Source organism: Xiphophorus maculatus, chromosome 18 (genome assembly GCF_002775205.1).
Source record: "Xiphophorus maculatus strain JP 163 A chromosome 18, X_maculatus-5.0-male, whole genome shotgun sequence".
NCBI classification, from domain to species: domain Eukaryota; kingdom Metazoa; phylum Chordata; class Actinopteri; order Cyprinodontiformes; family Poeciliidae; genus Xiphophorus; species Xiphophorus maculatus.
The window spans coordinates 8,623,320-8,639,058 of record NC_036460.1 but is presented as its reverse complement, the minus strand read 5'-3'; the positions used below and the strand labels follow the sequence as shown (position 1 = coordinate 8,639,058).

The 15,739-nt window shown below is 38.5% G+C and overlaps 1 protein-coding gene across 5 annotated transcripts in view; it reads left to right on the top strand.

Moving 5' to 3' along the window:
- The window catches only part of LOC102233216 (neurobeachin-like), a 225,499-nt gene that overhangs the window by 59,731 nt on the left and 150,029 nt on the right, over window positions 1-15,739 (top strand). For all 5 annotated transcript variants that reach the window (XM_023351738.1, XM_023351736.1, XM_023351735.1 and 2 more), the window contains exons 9-13: window positions 3,148-3,345; window positions 3,534-3,667; window positions 5,676-5,784; window positions 8,244-8,396; window positions 10,551-10,719. In XM_023351738.1, coding sequence (XP_023207506.1) covers window positions 3,148-3,345; window positions 3,534-3,667; window positions 5,676-5,784; window positions 8,244-8,396; window positions 10,551-10,719 — 763 coding nt within the window. The remainder of the gene's footprint in view (window positions 1-3,147; window positions 3,346-3,533; window positions 3,668-5,675; window positions 5,785-8,243; window positions 8,397-10,550; window positions 10,720-15,739) is intronic.

The following is a 15,739-nucleotide window of genomic DNA, read 5'->3' as shown; positions in this document are numbered from 1 at the left end:
TGTTTCTCCTTTCAGGAAAATTAAATGCTACGTCAGTGTAGGCTATGGCTCAGAAGGTGTAATCTATAACCCTAGTGCAGATACAGAATAGCCATGACACCAGAAGTTAAAAACAAAGAATAATCAATACAGAAAAAAAAATCTTTAAATGAATCTGATTGACCAGGTTTACTATCCTTTGCAGGAGTTCCTGTTCTGGAAGCTGAATCTTGTTTATTTTTGCTTCAGTTTCTATGTTTACATTTCAATTTGCTTTACTGTTAAGTGATTATGATACTGATCTGATGCACCTCTAATGGTTCTGTGGGAGGCTGAATCTAAAGAGCCTAAAACGCTTTACATCTGCAAGTATTGACCTAGTTTTTGCTGGTATGGGAGTAATTGTATTGTCTTATTCCTAATTATGGAGTTCATTAAGCCACCTACACTGGGACTGGTAATGATGTCTTTTTGAATATACATTGCAGTACTGAAAGCATCCATTTTTTAAAAGTTCTTGTTACACTCAGACCAGAAAACACTCGGGTTCTGAACCTTTTCAAGCGCTCGCCCTTGCTCAGGGATGGCCTTTTGCTCTTAGAGCAAAAGGGAGAACTGTGCCCTAATTCTTTTATATGACTGGCTGGTCTGTGGAATGATGCTGTCATGGCACAAGGTTTTATAGTCAAAACCCATGTGATCTTTATTTTCACACTGCTGCAGTGCCCGCACAGAAGTGGAGGCACTGGAGCTTGTTATTTTTGGTCACTTGGGCTCCATGAGTAAAAGACTACCCAAGGATGTAAGAGACTACATGATGAGATGCATAATAGCTGCTGTGTGGACTTGATCATAGCAAATGAGGAGAATATGTATATGTATATATTTTTTGGAGCAAAGTAAGAAGTGGTGTAGCAGAAGTTGTAGTTCATCCTTACTATTTCTGATGTTTTTTTACTGGAGAAATATGTGCAGGGATGTAGTGCTAGGTGATGGCATCCATTGCTACATTAATGCAAGTAGATGTTTTACATTAATACACATTAAATGAACAACAGCTTTGTTTGAAATAGTACAAATAGCAAATGAATCATTTTAAAGTCTTTTGCTAGTAACTAGTTAGCTTTAATTCCCATGACTAATTAACTTGTCACTGAGCACAGCTGCGGTATCAAACTGTTATTTGCATTTCTGGTGATTCATGTTTCATTAAATTGTATGAATGCATAGAACTGTTTAACCAATGTTGAAAAGCAGATTCATTTACCATGCATAAAATGCAAAGAATTTAGTTTGTCTCTGAACATGCCCATTAGAATCTCCCGTTGGTTTTCAGACTTGACTCTCGGGCATGCTTAAATTGGGTTTTCAGATCCACGCTCCGACTTCAGAGGTAATAACTAGTCGCTGCAATTGTTCTTGGTTAAGTGCCTACTTCTGTTTTATACATGGTGTTCCCAAAATATGCGTAGGTGTTTCTTCTTATTAGCTCGACATGACAGGTCATTAGTTTTTGTGTTTACTTGGTATAGTTCGTGCCAAATCAAAGTACCACCCGTGGTTAGAATCCTGGGAAAATGGAGCTCTACTGAAGTACTAACAGTCTCAGCCAGTAGCCCTCTTTATGTTTTTACTTCAACTAAAAATAACAGATTTTGATGCATTTTAGGCAGGTGCAGGATGCTCTGAGAAGCTTTTTCTACAAATCTGCTGGGACCATATGGTTGTTTCCTTGCCGCAGAGCTCTATCTCTCTCTTATCAGCACATGCTTGCTGCCCATAATTCTGAGAAAGATGGAAAACATTTCTCGCATTCATTAATAATTCAGCTCTACTGATTAGAGGAATTGATTTAAGTATTAAGCTTAGTCCATTCTCACAGCTTTGACAGATTATTTTAGCTCATCTGTCAACAAATAATTGATTGAGTAAATTAAGACTACTCTGTCATTGATAAGCAATTTGTTATGTTAATTATATTAAATCTCCTATTGAACCATTAACTAGCTGGACTTGTGCTTTCATGAGGTGATCAAAGTGTCTTGAGACAGCAGAAGGTAATATGGCAATGGGTAAATCTGAAATATTAAAAAAGGGAAATCCCCCACTTGTACTGTAGGGACATTTAAAAGTGGCATCCTAAATTAACCAGAAGTTTGATGGTGAAAAAAGTATTTTTCTCTGAAAAGGACTTGATTTAACTTTTGAAGTTTTTCCTCTAATTGTCAGGTTGTGAAACGACAGTAATTCAGAACTTAATTACACACTGCCAGGTTTTATTTGTGTTTTCAATCATATCTGATATCCCTTAATTTACTTCTTTTGCACGAATATATTTAAACCCTAAATGACCCATTCAGTTCTAGGAGAGTGAAAATGCTCACATGTTCAGTTGGTAGCCATTTCAGAGTGAGCAGAGGAGAATTCACAATGACAGTGCTTTGCTGGATACTATTCAAGAAAAGTTTGGCATAAATCGTCTAGTTAAATTAAAACAAGTAAACAATCATTTAAGATTTCAAAGGAACCTTAATTCATTTGGTCAGGCTGTGTTCCTCCTCATCATTACTCTCTGTTGTAGAAGTTGCAGAGCACCAAGTGATGTTCCTCCAGGGAGAAAAAAGGGAAAGAGAGCCAATATTAAGCAACATAAAAGAGCAAAAAGTACTTTGTTTTTGTAAAATACATGTTAATGCAATTGGTGTAATGTGTTTTTAGAAGATATACAAGTGAGATTACATTCAACTTTTTTTTGCAGAAGATAATGACATTAAGGTGAAGTCATGAAATGTTGCACCTCACACAGCTTCTTTACGCTATTCTGCTGCTTCCCAGCTAATTGTGCCAAGAATGGTTTGCATCACTGAAATGGTAAATTGTGTTGCATTTTGTAGCTGATTACACTAATAAAGATTAATAAAGATTGATAAAAATTAAAAAAGACAGTTCTAATCAGTTTAGAAATTGCATTTTCAAAATGTTGCCTTTTTCGCGCAACTTTAATCAGTTCACTCTCAAATAATTTTTTTTCATCAAGTTATAATTAAGATAGCACCACAGAGAATGCGATAAGAGGCTTGTGCAGAAAATAACTTTGCATTTTGTCTCATGTTTCCTTTTATCTCCTAATTCCCTGATTTCCTCTAGTTTTTGTTTTTTCTTTTGCAGAGTACGTTTAAGTTCAAGTCGGAGAGTGATATCCACTTAGCAGAGCATCACAAGCAGGTGTTGTACGACGGTAAATTGGCAGGCTCCATCGCCTTCACCTATAACGCCAAGGCCACCGACGCACAGCTTTGCCTGGAGTCCTCGCCTCGTGAAAACGCCTCTATCTTTGTGCACTCACCGCACGCCCTTATGCTTCAGGTCAAATGCATTACTCTTAATCTGTACACACCACCTGAGGCAATGATGAATTCATTTATGTTTATTTTATTTATGTTTTTATTCAGTCAACAGGAACATTGTTTTTATTTTTTAAATTCTGACTTTGTCTATTCGCAGATATTGTACCAAACATAGTATTTGTTTCTGTTTTACTTTTATCCTCACAGGATGTGAAAGCCACAGTTACACACTCCATCCACAGTGCCATCCACTCTGTTGGTGGTATCCAGGTACTCTTTCCACTTTTTGCTCAGCTGGACTTTCATCAGTCAAAGGACAGCCAGGTGGAAACTACAGTCTGGTAGGTTAATATGTTGTTACCATGCAGAGCACAACCTTGTTTGATGCAGTAGATGTTAAATACATGACACTATAGCAGGTTGGATCTGTTAATGCGACTAGGTTTCACTCTCTGGATCCAGCGTTCTTTTAGGAATAGTTTGTTCAGCTGTCTGAGTCTGAACAGCTCATTTCTGGGTCTTTACAGGGAAAATAGTTGCAATAATTGATTTGCATCTAAATTATTAAATTGATTAAAGTAGGACTAGGAGTATCTCATGCATGTTAATTTGTAAGAAAAATATTTAAATATTTTCCTCCAAGATAGCATTACATAGCTGTTAGACTTATTGCAATGCAGTAGATGTTAAGCCCCATTTAGGCTTAAAATTCTGACCAGTAAGGGCTTGCTGGTTTGCAACTGGGTTGCAAAAATGTGTAATCAGCATTAATGTCTGATATGACCATTCATATACTGTTGTCCCTGATCAGTGTACAGTTGGAATTTAAGAAGTTCTTGATTTCATGCTGGCAAGATGTTGCATTAATGTTGAAAGTCTTTGTTTTCACCAAAAAGTAACCTTTCCTATATCTAGCCAGTTAGTTGTTGTGCTTAGACATATGAAAAAGGGAAGTCATATAATGCACAGCACACAGCAAATATTGCTCTCAGTACATATAAACCGAGGCAATTGAGCAAGTAATCTGTTAAAGAAGTTTTATTAGTCTGAATCCTGTAATAGTGTTTATAAAACTGTAGTCCATTTTTCATTATTATCTCTACTCTCATTCCTCTTATCCTGAGCTTGTCTTGCCAAAGCTTTGCGGTTGTGTGCAGTTTGGATTCTTAGCTCTGCTTTAATACTGCAACAGTTTAATGACATGGATGGATGCAGGAGTGGCCACATTGGAGCACAAATCCCTGATCCCCAAAGCTCTCTGCCTCCAAAGACTCCACTCCTCTCTGCTCTCCGTCCCTCTTCTCGTCTCGCCAGCGTGCGTTCCTCTTTGGTTCACAGTGTGCACCCCTACCAAACATGGCACTTTGTTGTTGCTTTAAGACTTAGTCCCTCTAAAGCCTGCTGGGCATTGGAGTTCAAAGCTTTTTCAGCAATTAACTTCCTGTTTTGCCTGAGGGTTTGCTGCTCCCAACAGCATGCACAGATAGTGATTTTTAAAATATCCTTTTAATAATAATTTTCTATGATACTTCTTGTTGCCAACCTGAATGCAAAGCAGGAGTGAAAACCCATCAGTCAGCTGTGTTCTACCACACTGGAAGAAAACTGGTTTCTTGTTAATTATCTGAACCAAGAAAGCACAAAGTTGATTGTCACACATTTCTGTTTTTACTTTACTTTGTCTGTAATAGCAAAGGTGAATTAATGGAGAAAAAGGGACCTCGAACTGACTATGCACCAACATACGAGATATACATCAGACTGGATGAGCATGCATACTGTGTGCACACTATATGAGCAAGTCTGTGCAGGGGTGATTGCAGTCTTGTTTTTGTTGAGCTGGAGTGGAAACCATTGGAAGCCGATTAAGAAGTGTCACCGAGCACCACTGTCTTTCAGCCAAAAGGCTTCAGCAGAAAAGCTGTACAACAAAGAAACATTTTCTTCACTGCAATGCCTTGGTCCTTTGAACCCCCACTCCCGTATGAACACATACACAATCTGTTAGAGTTCACCTCAAAGACCACCCCTTGCTCCCCAGAGGACTCAAACAAAACCCCAACTTTCTTGTCTGAATTTAAGAGGGATAAAAGGCTGGGCTTGATTCCCCAGCTGATTGCTGACATCCTCTGAAAATGACCTTGTTGTTTTCCCTTGGCTGCACTGTCTTCCCATGCTGCAAGAGCTAATTTATTATCCTATTGCTATTTTTACCACCACAACAACGCAAATGGAACTACCATAACAATCTAATTTTCTATATGACTGTTAGATTTAATTCCTGTTAAGAAGTCTTGTGAAACCCGATGAGTTTTTAGCTTTTCTTCTCTCTCTTTTTTTTTTTTGCAGTGCCACTCTCCTAGCCTTTTTGGTTGAGCTGCTGAAGAGTTCTGTGGCCATGCAGGAGCAGATGCTGGGAGGAAAGGGCTTTTTAGTGATTGGGTACCTGCTAGAGAAGGTATGGAGCCAATCTCATCAAAGTTTCACCGGCAAACCCATTAAGTGTCTATATCATTAAATTAAAATGTTAATGAACAGTGAATTTATCTCAACCATTCGATTGAAAAAGTGGAACTTCTATAATGGGCAGACTTTAACAAATAGAGAAATTTCAAGGTTTGAATTACTTTTAATTTTGGTTAAGATTTGCAATTGATTAAAATTCAAAATGATTGTCCTCATGAAATTCAAATATTAGGCCAATTAGATTTTTAGACAAGCCACACAGTAATGTGTCAGACTGCTGATTTGACAGTTGTCTCCTAAACAGCCTTTGACTCTCACAAGGGGAGTAAAACAAAAAAGCTGTCTGTTTAAGGTGCCACATCCAAACACAGCACTGGAAAGTTAAGTGGAAGGAAAACATGGGGTAGAAAAGTGTACACACACTATAGAAAGAGCCACTATCTTGATTGCAACTATTGTGAAGCAATAATTGCAATCTTGATGCAATGCTTGATTGCTAAGCAAGTTTTAGCAAGAGATCCAAATGTTGATTGTCTTCATCTTAAATGCATTGATGCAGCAATTCATCCAAAAGAAGCCATGACCAAGTAACAAGTGGTTTCATTGCATGGACTTCCTTTCTACTAGGAAGTCCACGTTTATTGAAAATATTTTGTAATGTTAAAACTTCTGAGAAAATCATTTTCAGCTAGCAGTTACGAAGCAAGTCACGAAGTAATAAGGAAATGAACTTAAAAAATGTGTTTTATATCTTGGTGTAACAGCAAAGGGTTTGAATACTTATGGACATATTTTAAATTATTACTCTTTTTATTAAAAATATGTACATTAAAGATTCTTATGTAGATTAAAAAGAAAACTTGATTTAAATAGGTGAAGAATGTGAGGTGCTTTAAATATATACAAGTTTCACTTTTGAGTTGAATTACTGTAACCTTTACATTACATTCCTTACTTATTGAGATCCTCTGTCTCTCATTAATTCAGATCAAATTCCAATTTAAAAAGTCTTGCATCAGCTTTAAAAATCTCTTTTTGCACATTTGCTTTCATTAAAACGTTTGAACGATATGCAATTTCATGTAGACCAACAGTCTGTGAGTTTCCAGTGAACACCCCATTTGCTGTCTCTCATTGTCCAGGTACGCTGTGTCTTGTCTGCGTCTTGTTCTATCAAGGTGCACAGTGTTTTGTCTGTACTCTCAAAGCCCTGTCAGTAGTCTAATCTTCCATTGCCCGTGGCAAAGTCCTGTACGTTTCTTTGAACTGAACAGAGGAACATGTCCCCACTTTCTGCATCAGTCTTTATTTACCCATTTTGTGATTCAGATCTAGCAGCCGGCATCCCCAGAGTGCTGTCTCTTTCAGAGCACTGAGATATGACTCCACTTTGTCACTCAGTGACTTGCCTGTCTGCTGGCTTCAGATGCTGTAAACTAACAGCCAGGCATAGTCGGCACCTGAGAGCTGCCGTTTTTTCTCCCTTCCCTCCTGCTGCCAGGTTTCACACGTTCACATATCGCACCATCTGTTCATGATCTGTTTATGCCACAACTTCTCTCCTCCTTTGGGCTTCATTTTTCTTTCTTCCCTCCTTTCACAAAATTCCCACCTGGAAGGACAATAAGCACCAGGCATGAGTTGTAATGGCACTTGTCACATGCAGAATTGCCTGTAGAAGTGTCCATTTTATCCTTATTTTGTTTTATTATATAATAATGAGATGAACTAGCTGAGTAGATTGATTTCTCACCAATGTTATAATGATGAATTGATACTGCAGTATTTAATACTTGAGAACAAATTTATTTTATTTATATTGTGACCAAGAAACCTCCATTACCCCAAAAGCATTGATAAATTTTGTGTTCTACCAGGTATGAGTTTGTCTGAGAGTCTCAGTATGATACACTTGAGTCCAAGAAAAAAAAATAGTTTGTCATTCTTTTACGTGAATTTGTCTTTCTTGTAAGAAAAGGAAAAACCTTCTTACAACCAGGTGATTAATAGTGTGCAGGAACAGGTGAGGGGGCAACACACTTCTGCTGTGTGGTGCAAAGCTGTGTGCTTTGCTCCACACAGCCGGAGAAACCTCAGGTCACTCTGACGTTTTCTCTGCCATCTCTTCAAAACAACTTTAAATTGTGAAAATGGTATGATGGAAAATTTAAGAAGATGGCTTTTTTTAAAAAACCTTGGTGTGCCTTTTCTTCCAGTAAATGGGTTAACTGTTACCAGTGCATTAAAGAGAAAATTCAGCATGTGCAAGTTTTGAAATTATATTACATATTATGAGTTTAATTTGTTTCCAGGTCAACTATAATAGTCTTGTAGGTCAAGTTTATTAAAATGTTAATTTACAAATAAATAGATTTTCAAAATCCAGTGACCATATTAAAATGCCATCATGAATGTGTTTTTTATTGTGATTTTGTGGCTCTGTTTTTTCAGTCTTCTCGTGCACACATCAGCAGGGCTGTTTTAGAGCAGTTCCTCTCCTTTGCAAAGTATCTTGATGGCCTGCCACATGGAGCGCCACTGCTGAAACAGCTGTGTGATCACATCCTGTTTAATGCAGCAATTTGGATCTATACCCCAGCCAAGGTGAGCTACCGCAAATAACAAGATGAGCAACCAGAGATTCAAACTCGACTGTTTGTCACCACTGCCTTTGTAAAAGTGTGAAGACAAATTTCTTCACATCCAGCTTCTTTTGTGGAAGCAAGATGTCAAGTAGACATTTTCTTTGTGACAATAAAGGTGAGCTTTCAATGGCAGCAGGTAAAACTGGTGGTAAAATACATCTGCAAATGAGAATAAATGAAGGAACAAAAGAACAAGTAAAAACTAACCGTAACTTGTTCTCAGTATATAAATGAAAGCTATTAAACCAAGTTCACAACTAACACGACAAAAGGTGTTACGGCAATTTGCAGCATGAGGAAGAATGGTTTTTTGTTTGTTTTTTTTCCAATTACAAGTTGTGTACATTTCTCTCAAAATGGTGGTGTGTCCTAAATTGGATACTTTAAAGTGCTTTGTTCCTGTGCGACACATTTTTAAATTGCATAGAACATTTAAATGTTGCAGTTATGCTCCAATTTCACTGGTCTCAAATACATTTTTTAAACATTTTGGAGTTTTTCCGATCCTACATTTAAATAATTACCCATAAAATGAAATCAGACTTACTAAAGAAGTAGTGTGTGTGGCAAATGTGTTTTTTTCTTTTATTGGTAGGCAGCACACAAATATATAAATAGAAGTATGAAAGGAATACCAAACTGCCCAGAGGCATGCCAGTGACGCTTCAAAATGGAGCGATCAGAAAGGAAGGATGAAAAATGAGAGAAACAGCTTGGTAATGAAATGGAGTTTGAGCACTTTGAGCATCTCTGAGGCCAACTGCTTGGGTGCACTCTCCTAGGTGGTCAAAGTGGTAAAATTCATTTACCTGTCCCTTTCTGCTACCAACTTATAGCATGCTGCAAGCATGCTTCTCATTTCCAGTATAAGAACCAGGGCCAAATCAGGCAAAAAGTGGGGTGAAATCTGCTCTGAAAATGGCCAAGATAAAGAGAAAGGGCTTTTTGGATGGACCCTTGACTGAAGGTGAAAGTTTGTAATGGGATAATTTTTTCCTGGCTAAAAATCCACTGCATTTTGTTTGTCATTTACCAGTTTATTATTTTTCAGGAAATCATCTTTTTGTATTAACTAAGATAGCTATTTTAATCCCAGCCATTCAGCCTGAACATTGAATGGAGTAGAATATCATCAACCCACAGTTGGGGGACACAGTGTATCAGAAGAACAAGCAAATGGAAAGCACACAGTTAAAACTCCAAATTTGTAATAAAAAAATAATAAAATATAGCATATATTGCACAGTTATGTCAAATGTGCAAAAGCTAAACAGCCATGAAATTAATCTACAGATGGCTCTGCTGGCACCAGTCCATAAAATCTCAACTCCATGTCGTTCTTAGCTGTAATAAGGCAGACTATAGGAAGGATGTGGAAACGTTTGGAGATAGCATTCAGGAGAATTGATGGAGAAGTTTATTGTAACATTTATTACAAAGAAGCTTTATTGCAACAAAAGAATAATCACAAGGTGTCCTTCCTTTTTGTAAGGGCACCTTTCTGAAGTTTGTGTTTTAAAATGTCACACAGCATATAAAATAGGTAACGTTTGCATACTCTACCACTCATAAGGGAATTTAGGAACTAACCTAGATATGGTGTTTCTTTGGAGTACTATAGGTAAAAACATTTGAAATCATACCAGTTATTGTCCTAAACTCCAATGTTGTCAATTTTTTCTGAGCAAGGAAAATCTTGTTTTAAGGATAACATAACTACATTTCATTGCAGTAGACAGCAATAAATAACAGAAAAGTGCTCTAAATCATCGGTTGTCAAAGCCGGTAGGAAATGTCTGAAAAAGTTGGGTACATAAAAACCAAGACTGCAAAAGCACCCGCCGACATTGATGACAAAAAATTTGACTGACTGTTCTCATCAAAAACATGAATTGAAACGTACTTTTCCACTTCCTTTTAAAAACCCATGTTTTAGATTTACTATGCACTTCGACTTCAGGTTTATCTCTTAGCTCTGCTTCCACTTTGGGGGTTTTTCCCACCTGTTAATTTCCACTCCTTGTCCAGTTGATGAAGCTGTTATGTGCCTTTAATAATTATTTCACTGTGCTGTTGGTAATATGAATATATATATTTGTTTTTCTCATTCCAGGTTCAGCTTTCATTATATACATACCTTTCTGCTGAGTTCATTGGCACAGCTACCATTTACAACACAATCCGTCGGGTTGGTACGGTCCTTCAGCTCATGCATATGCTGAAATACTACTACTGGGCCTCCAATCCCGCAGACAGTAGTGGCATCACACCAAAGGGATTAGGTGAGCATATTTAATTTTTATTCATCTGGATGTTGAGTTCCTTTTTTTTTTTTTGCAATAACCATAATTTGATTTTATATGGGTTGTTGTAGGCTTCTCATCTATCTCAGGATGAATCCAAACTACCCTTAGAATTTTAGAAAGGAAATCGCTGGGAGTGAAACAACAACTAGTGTTGTATGTGGTTCCAAGCCTGTTATCAAAGTGACGACAGAAATTGAAGCAGCTCCACCACTTTTTAAATTACTCGTCTCCACACAGAAAGGTTTGTCTGTCAGCTGTTGGGACTGTGGCCAAGAGATGGCAGTTTAGGCAGACACACTATATCATCTATTGTCATCCCAGTAAGGTGCTTGCTGTGGGTGTTAAGTCTATGAAACGTGGCCCAGTCTACCGACTGGCACACTAAGTCTGTGAAACAGCACATCACCAAGTGGGCTGTAAAGGAAAAGAAAGTGTCCTTGAACTGTCATTTCCTTTTTGCTATCCATTATTCTTTTCAGAAACTACCCACTTTCTAATATAGGGGCTGTTTTATATTGGTTTCGAGACCCCACTTTATGCTGCACCAAGGCCCAATAAAATTTACGTGCTGAAGGTTGGAGCTTGACAGCATTGATGTAATACTCTTCACACTATCAAAGGTCAGCTAATCCAAAAGAGGTTTTTTTTCTATGCCTCTGCTTGAATTGTTCCTACAGGTAATTTTCATTTGTATTAATACTGTAGGTACATAAATGAATCCCAGAGTGTAAGTACTGGGAGAATATTGCAGATTCTTTCATGAACTTCATTTTTCTTCTGATTTGTTAGAATGGGATCATAATGAATAGCCTTCTGATAGTTGTATTATTCCTATGCTTAGTTTATCAGAGGTTATTTTGACTTATGGATTCCACTGGGCCTTCACCTTTACTTCTCATCTCTCCAGTCAGATGTTTAACCTACTGAATTGTTTTCAGTGTGGACATGCATCAACCAGGCTTTTCTTTTCTGATGCAGATTTTCAGTTTTTCAGTTTTGACAGGTTGAGATTTTTTTTTTTCAAAATTAAAGTACTATTTTGTTGATATAGGCGGTAGTTTTAAGTCAGCACAACACAAAGGAATGACAAGGCCACTAGCATTTATGTATCAGTGTATCCTTCTAATCTTCATTCAATTTAATTATAGCTCATTTACTTGTGCATCACAGATGATAGTGTACCACTGTATGATATCCAAGAATGGTTTGTAAAGTAGGAAAAACTAATGCTACATGGAAAACTGGACGGGATGCGTTATTCAGAAGATTGTATTTTATCAGTGTGTGTATTAAGAACATGTGCATAAGTCACAGTCAAATCTGACTATTTTACCAAAAAAAAAAAAGAAATTGCTTGTCTTTTCCAATATCATGTTCCAATATTATGTTGCAGTTTCCTTGCTTTTACCATTATTAAATATTATGAGTGAAAATCAGTCATTTGTGTAAAGCCTAGAGATAGAGCAAGACCTCGGGATTGTCTTGATCCATGAGTAATGGTCCAGGGTTTATTATATTGGTATAAATGATTGAAAACATCAGTGAGGGTATTTCCCAGCAATGTGCATGCATTGAAATAAAACTAAGAACAAGGTGAGAAGCTGTAAGCATTTGTGTAAGAAAGTACAGTATATCACTATTGAATTAAAAGTTGACAACACTTATTTGTTTGATTTTCTTTTTAATTGCAAAGACATGTAAACATTTGCCCATCCCAAATTATGCTACCCATTTGTTAATTAAATATGCCTATTAAGCTCCCCTTTCTCTTCTCCAAATGAAGACCTTTGAATAGAAGACAAATTACACCTCTGATTTTAAAGGAAGGCAAAAGGAACTACAGCTGGGGATGCATCGTAAAATGGATCACATTCATGGTGTACATTAGTCTCAGGCTGCCCAGATTCATTTGTCTTTGCTTGCCTGGCAGCTCACTTTTTCTCTCTGTCCTTCTGAACAGAGGAATGACCAAACAAACACAAAAGTAAAAAAAAACAAAAAAGAACCAAGTAGATAATGAAGTGTTGAGTTATGGGACACAGAGAGAACATTTAAAACAGATCTCACTAGCTACATGTTCTTTATCTCAAGGCAAATCCTCTTTTTAGTTTCTTGTGAGAGAGATTATATAAGCACCCTTCTGTCAAAATTTAATCGGAGAGTGATTGATGAGTGATTAATGACACTAATTAATTGCTTTTAATTTCTGGTCACATGATGCCCCTCCCACCATCCGGTCACATGATGCACCTCCCCCCATTCGGTCACATGATACACCCCGCCCCTTTCCATTAAATCTGTCATCAATGCGATACATTGTTTTTGGTGAACTCCTTCTGACCTCCGAGTTTTAAGAATAATACAGTTAAGGTATGAAAAACAATAAGTGTTAGATAATGGAGAATAATATATAATATAATATATTTAAATAGATTTGGAACTTTTTAGATAATTTGTCCCATGACAGCCACTAAATTCATGTCCAAAGAGGGTCCCACTGAGATCACTTCAGATGAAAGGGAGAAGATTCAACTGGAACTCCAACAGCTGGAGAAAACCATCCAAGAGGAAGAAGCACTAAGGGTCCAGGCTGAGAATTTCTTAGAAATATTGGACCAAGAACTGAAATCGGAGCAAGAACTTAGAGCCCAAATTGAGGCAGACAAACAGGGAGCTGTGGAGATTGCAGAGGAACTAATTAAAAAGCTTGAGGACGTGGAGAAGACGTCCAAGGAGGCTCCATCTGAGATCACTTTGGATGATCGGGACAAATTTGAACTGGAACTCCAACAGCTGGAGAAAATGCTTCAAGAGGAGAAAATACTAAGGGTCCAAGGAGAGACTGAAAATGCTGCTCTCTTGAAAACTGTAGAGATCCTTCGGCAGGAAACAAGCAAAGAACGGCCGAAACCATTGGTCTATCACCTCAACAATGAGCTCTTTGACATCTTTCAGCAGGAGATCAAGGGGCTGCACCAAGATGTTGCGGCCATTACAATGGAGAAATTCAACACCAAACGAGACTATAAAGACCTTGTCTCAGAGGAGAGGAAGGAGAAGCAGGCCTTGCTTCTGGAAATTCAGGAGCTCAAGGAGAAGCTGGAGAATGAAAAAAATCTTGGTGCAAAAAGGGAAGCCATCAAGATTCCGCTACAATTCTCTAGTCACTGTGAAGTTTCCAGTGAACATTCAACAGAAGTCAAAGTTCGAGATGAGGACATTCCTTATTTTGATGTCCGACAGCTTCAAGAAATGCTCCAGAGAGAGAGAGAGCTGAGGATTCAGGCTGAAAATGAGAACCTGGATCAATTTAAATGTGCTGAGGCTTTCTTTGAAATGATGGAGCAAGACCTGACAACCGAACGTAAACTTAGAGCCCAAATTGAGGCGGACAAACAGGAAGCTGTGGAGATAGCAGAGCAACTGATTAAAAATCTTGAGGACATGGAGAACATGTCCAAAGAGGGTCCCACTGAGATCACTTCAGATGAAAGGGAGAAGATTCAACTGGAACTCCAACAGCTGGAGAAAACCGTCCAAGAGGAAAAAGCACGAAGGGTCCAGGCTGAGAATTTCTTAGAAATATTGGACCAAGAACTAAAAACGGAACAAGAACGTAAAGCCCAAATTGAGGCATACAAACAGGAAGCTGTGGAGATTGCAGAGGAACTAATTAAAAAGCTTGAGGACGTGGAGAAAACATCCAAGGAGGCTCCATCTGAGATCACTTTGGATGATCGAGACAAATTTGAACTGGGACTCCAACAGCTGGAGAAAATGCTCCAAGAGGAAAAAGCACTAAGGGTCCAAGGAGAGACTGAAAATGCTGCTCTCTTGAAAACTGTAGAGTTTCTTCGACAGGAAACAGACAAAGAACTGCAGAAAGAAAGGGCTCTGAGAAAAGAGGCAGAAAGAGGTAAGCTGGAGTTGGAAAAGGTAAGAGATAAACTTTACCAGGGTTTCGAGAAAGCCTGTAAGATGACAGAGACGCTCTCAGCTGAGGCCGTACTTTTTACCAACAAGCTTCAGGCAGACGACCAAAAACAGAGATCTCTGCTCAAAGATATCCAGGAACTCACCCTCATGCTGGAAAAGGAAAAAACCCTTAGGATCAAGGCAGAGAACTATGAGATGGAGGCCATAGAGATCGTAGAGGCTTTGCAGAAGGAAGCAAAATATAGAACCTGGAAGAACAAAGATTTGAAAAAGAAACGCCATCACATCAAAGCTCAACCTTTTTAAAGTTATGTGAATAACATCCTTGTTGTTGTAAGATTATTAATACTTTAATTTATGTAAAAATAACTCTTATGTTTTTCTGTTTCACCACACCTGATTCAAATGATTGCATGACCTCCTCTGCAGCCACCAAATACTGCAAAAGTCTGTCAATCAGCCATTCATTTGAGTTAGGAGAAGGAGGCACCTAAAACATGTAGGGCATGGGTACTGGAGGACTATGGTTGGGAATCACTGCGACGGCGGTCGATTCCCGGTCTGTCCACCCTTTGCCGTTTGTTTTCCCACTTCACCCACCTTGCCTGCTGGCGATTGTAATCCCAGTGTAGGGTAAGAATAGATTATGACGAGAATTTATTGATGCAGCATATTGAAATGACGGCCATCGAGAAAGCCTAGTGCTCCTCTGATCCAGAGATCTGATCTTTGTCCCAACCCGGGAGCCAATGAACCAATCAACAGCTAACTCCAAACCGGCCTGGTCTGACCGGCCCGATTGGAACCGCAGCTCTCATGGTTCCAGGGAGCCGGGTGGTACCGGGCTGGAAGTGCTAATGCAAAAATGATCAGCCCTGCTGATCCGGTCTGGCCCTGGTCAGACCGGGTCTGGCTGTGCAGTGCTAAAGGGGCTACAGACACATTCACTCCCTTCAGATACATGAAGTGGACTGAAACACATCATACAGCAGGGGTCTCAAACTCCAGTCCTCGAGGGCCGCTGTCCTGCAACTTTTAGATGTGCCTCTGCTGCACCACA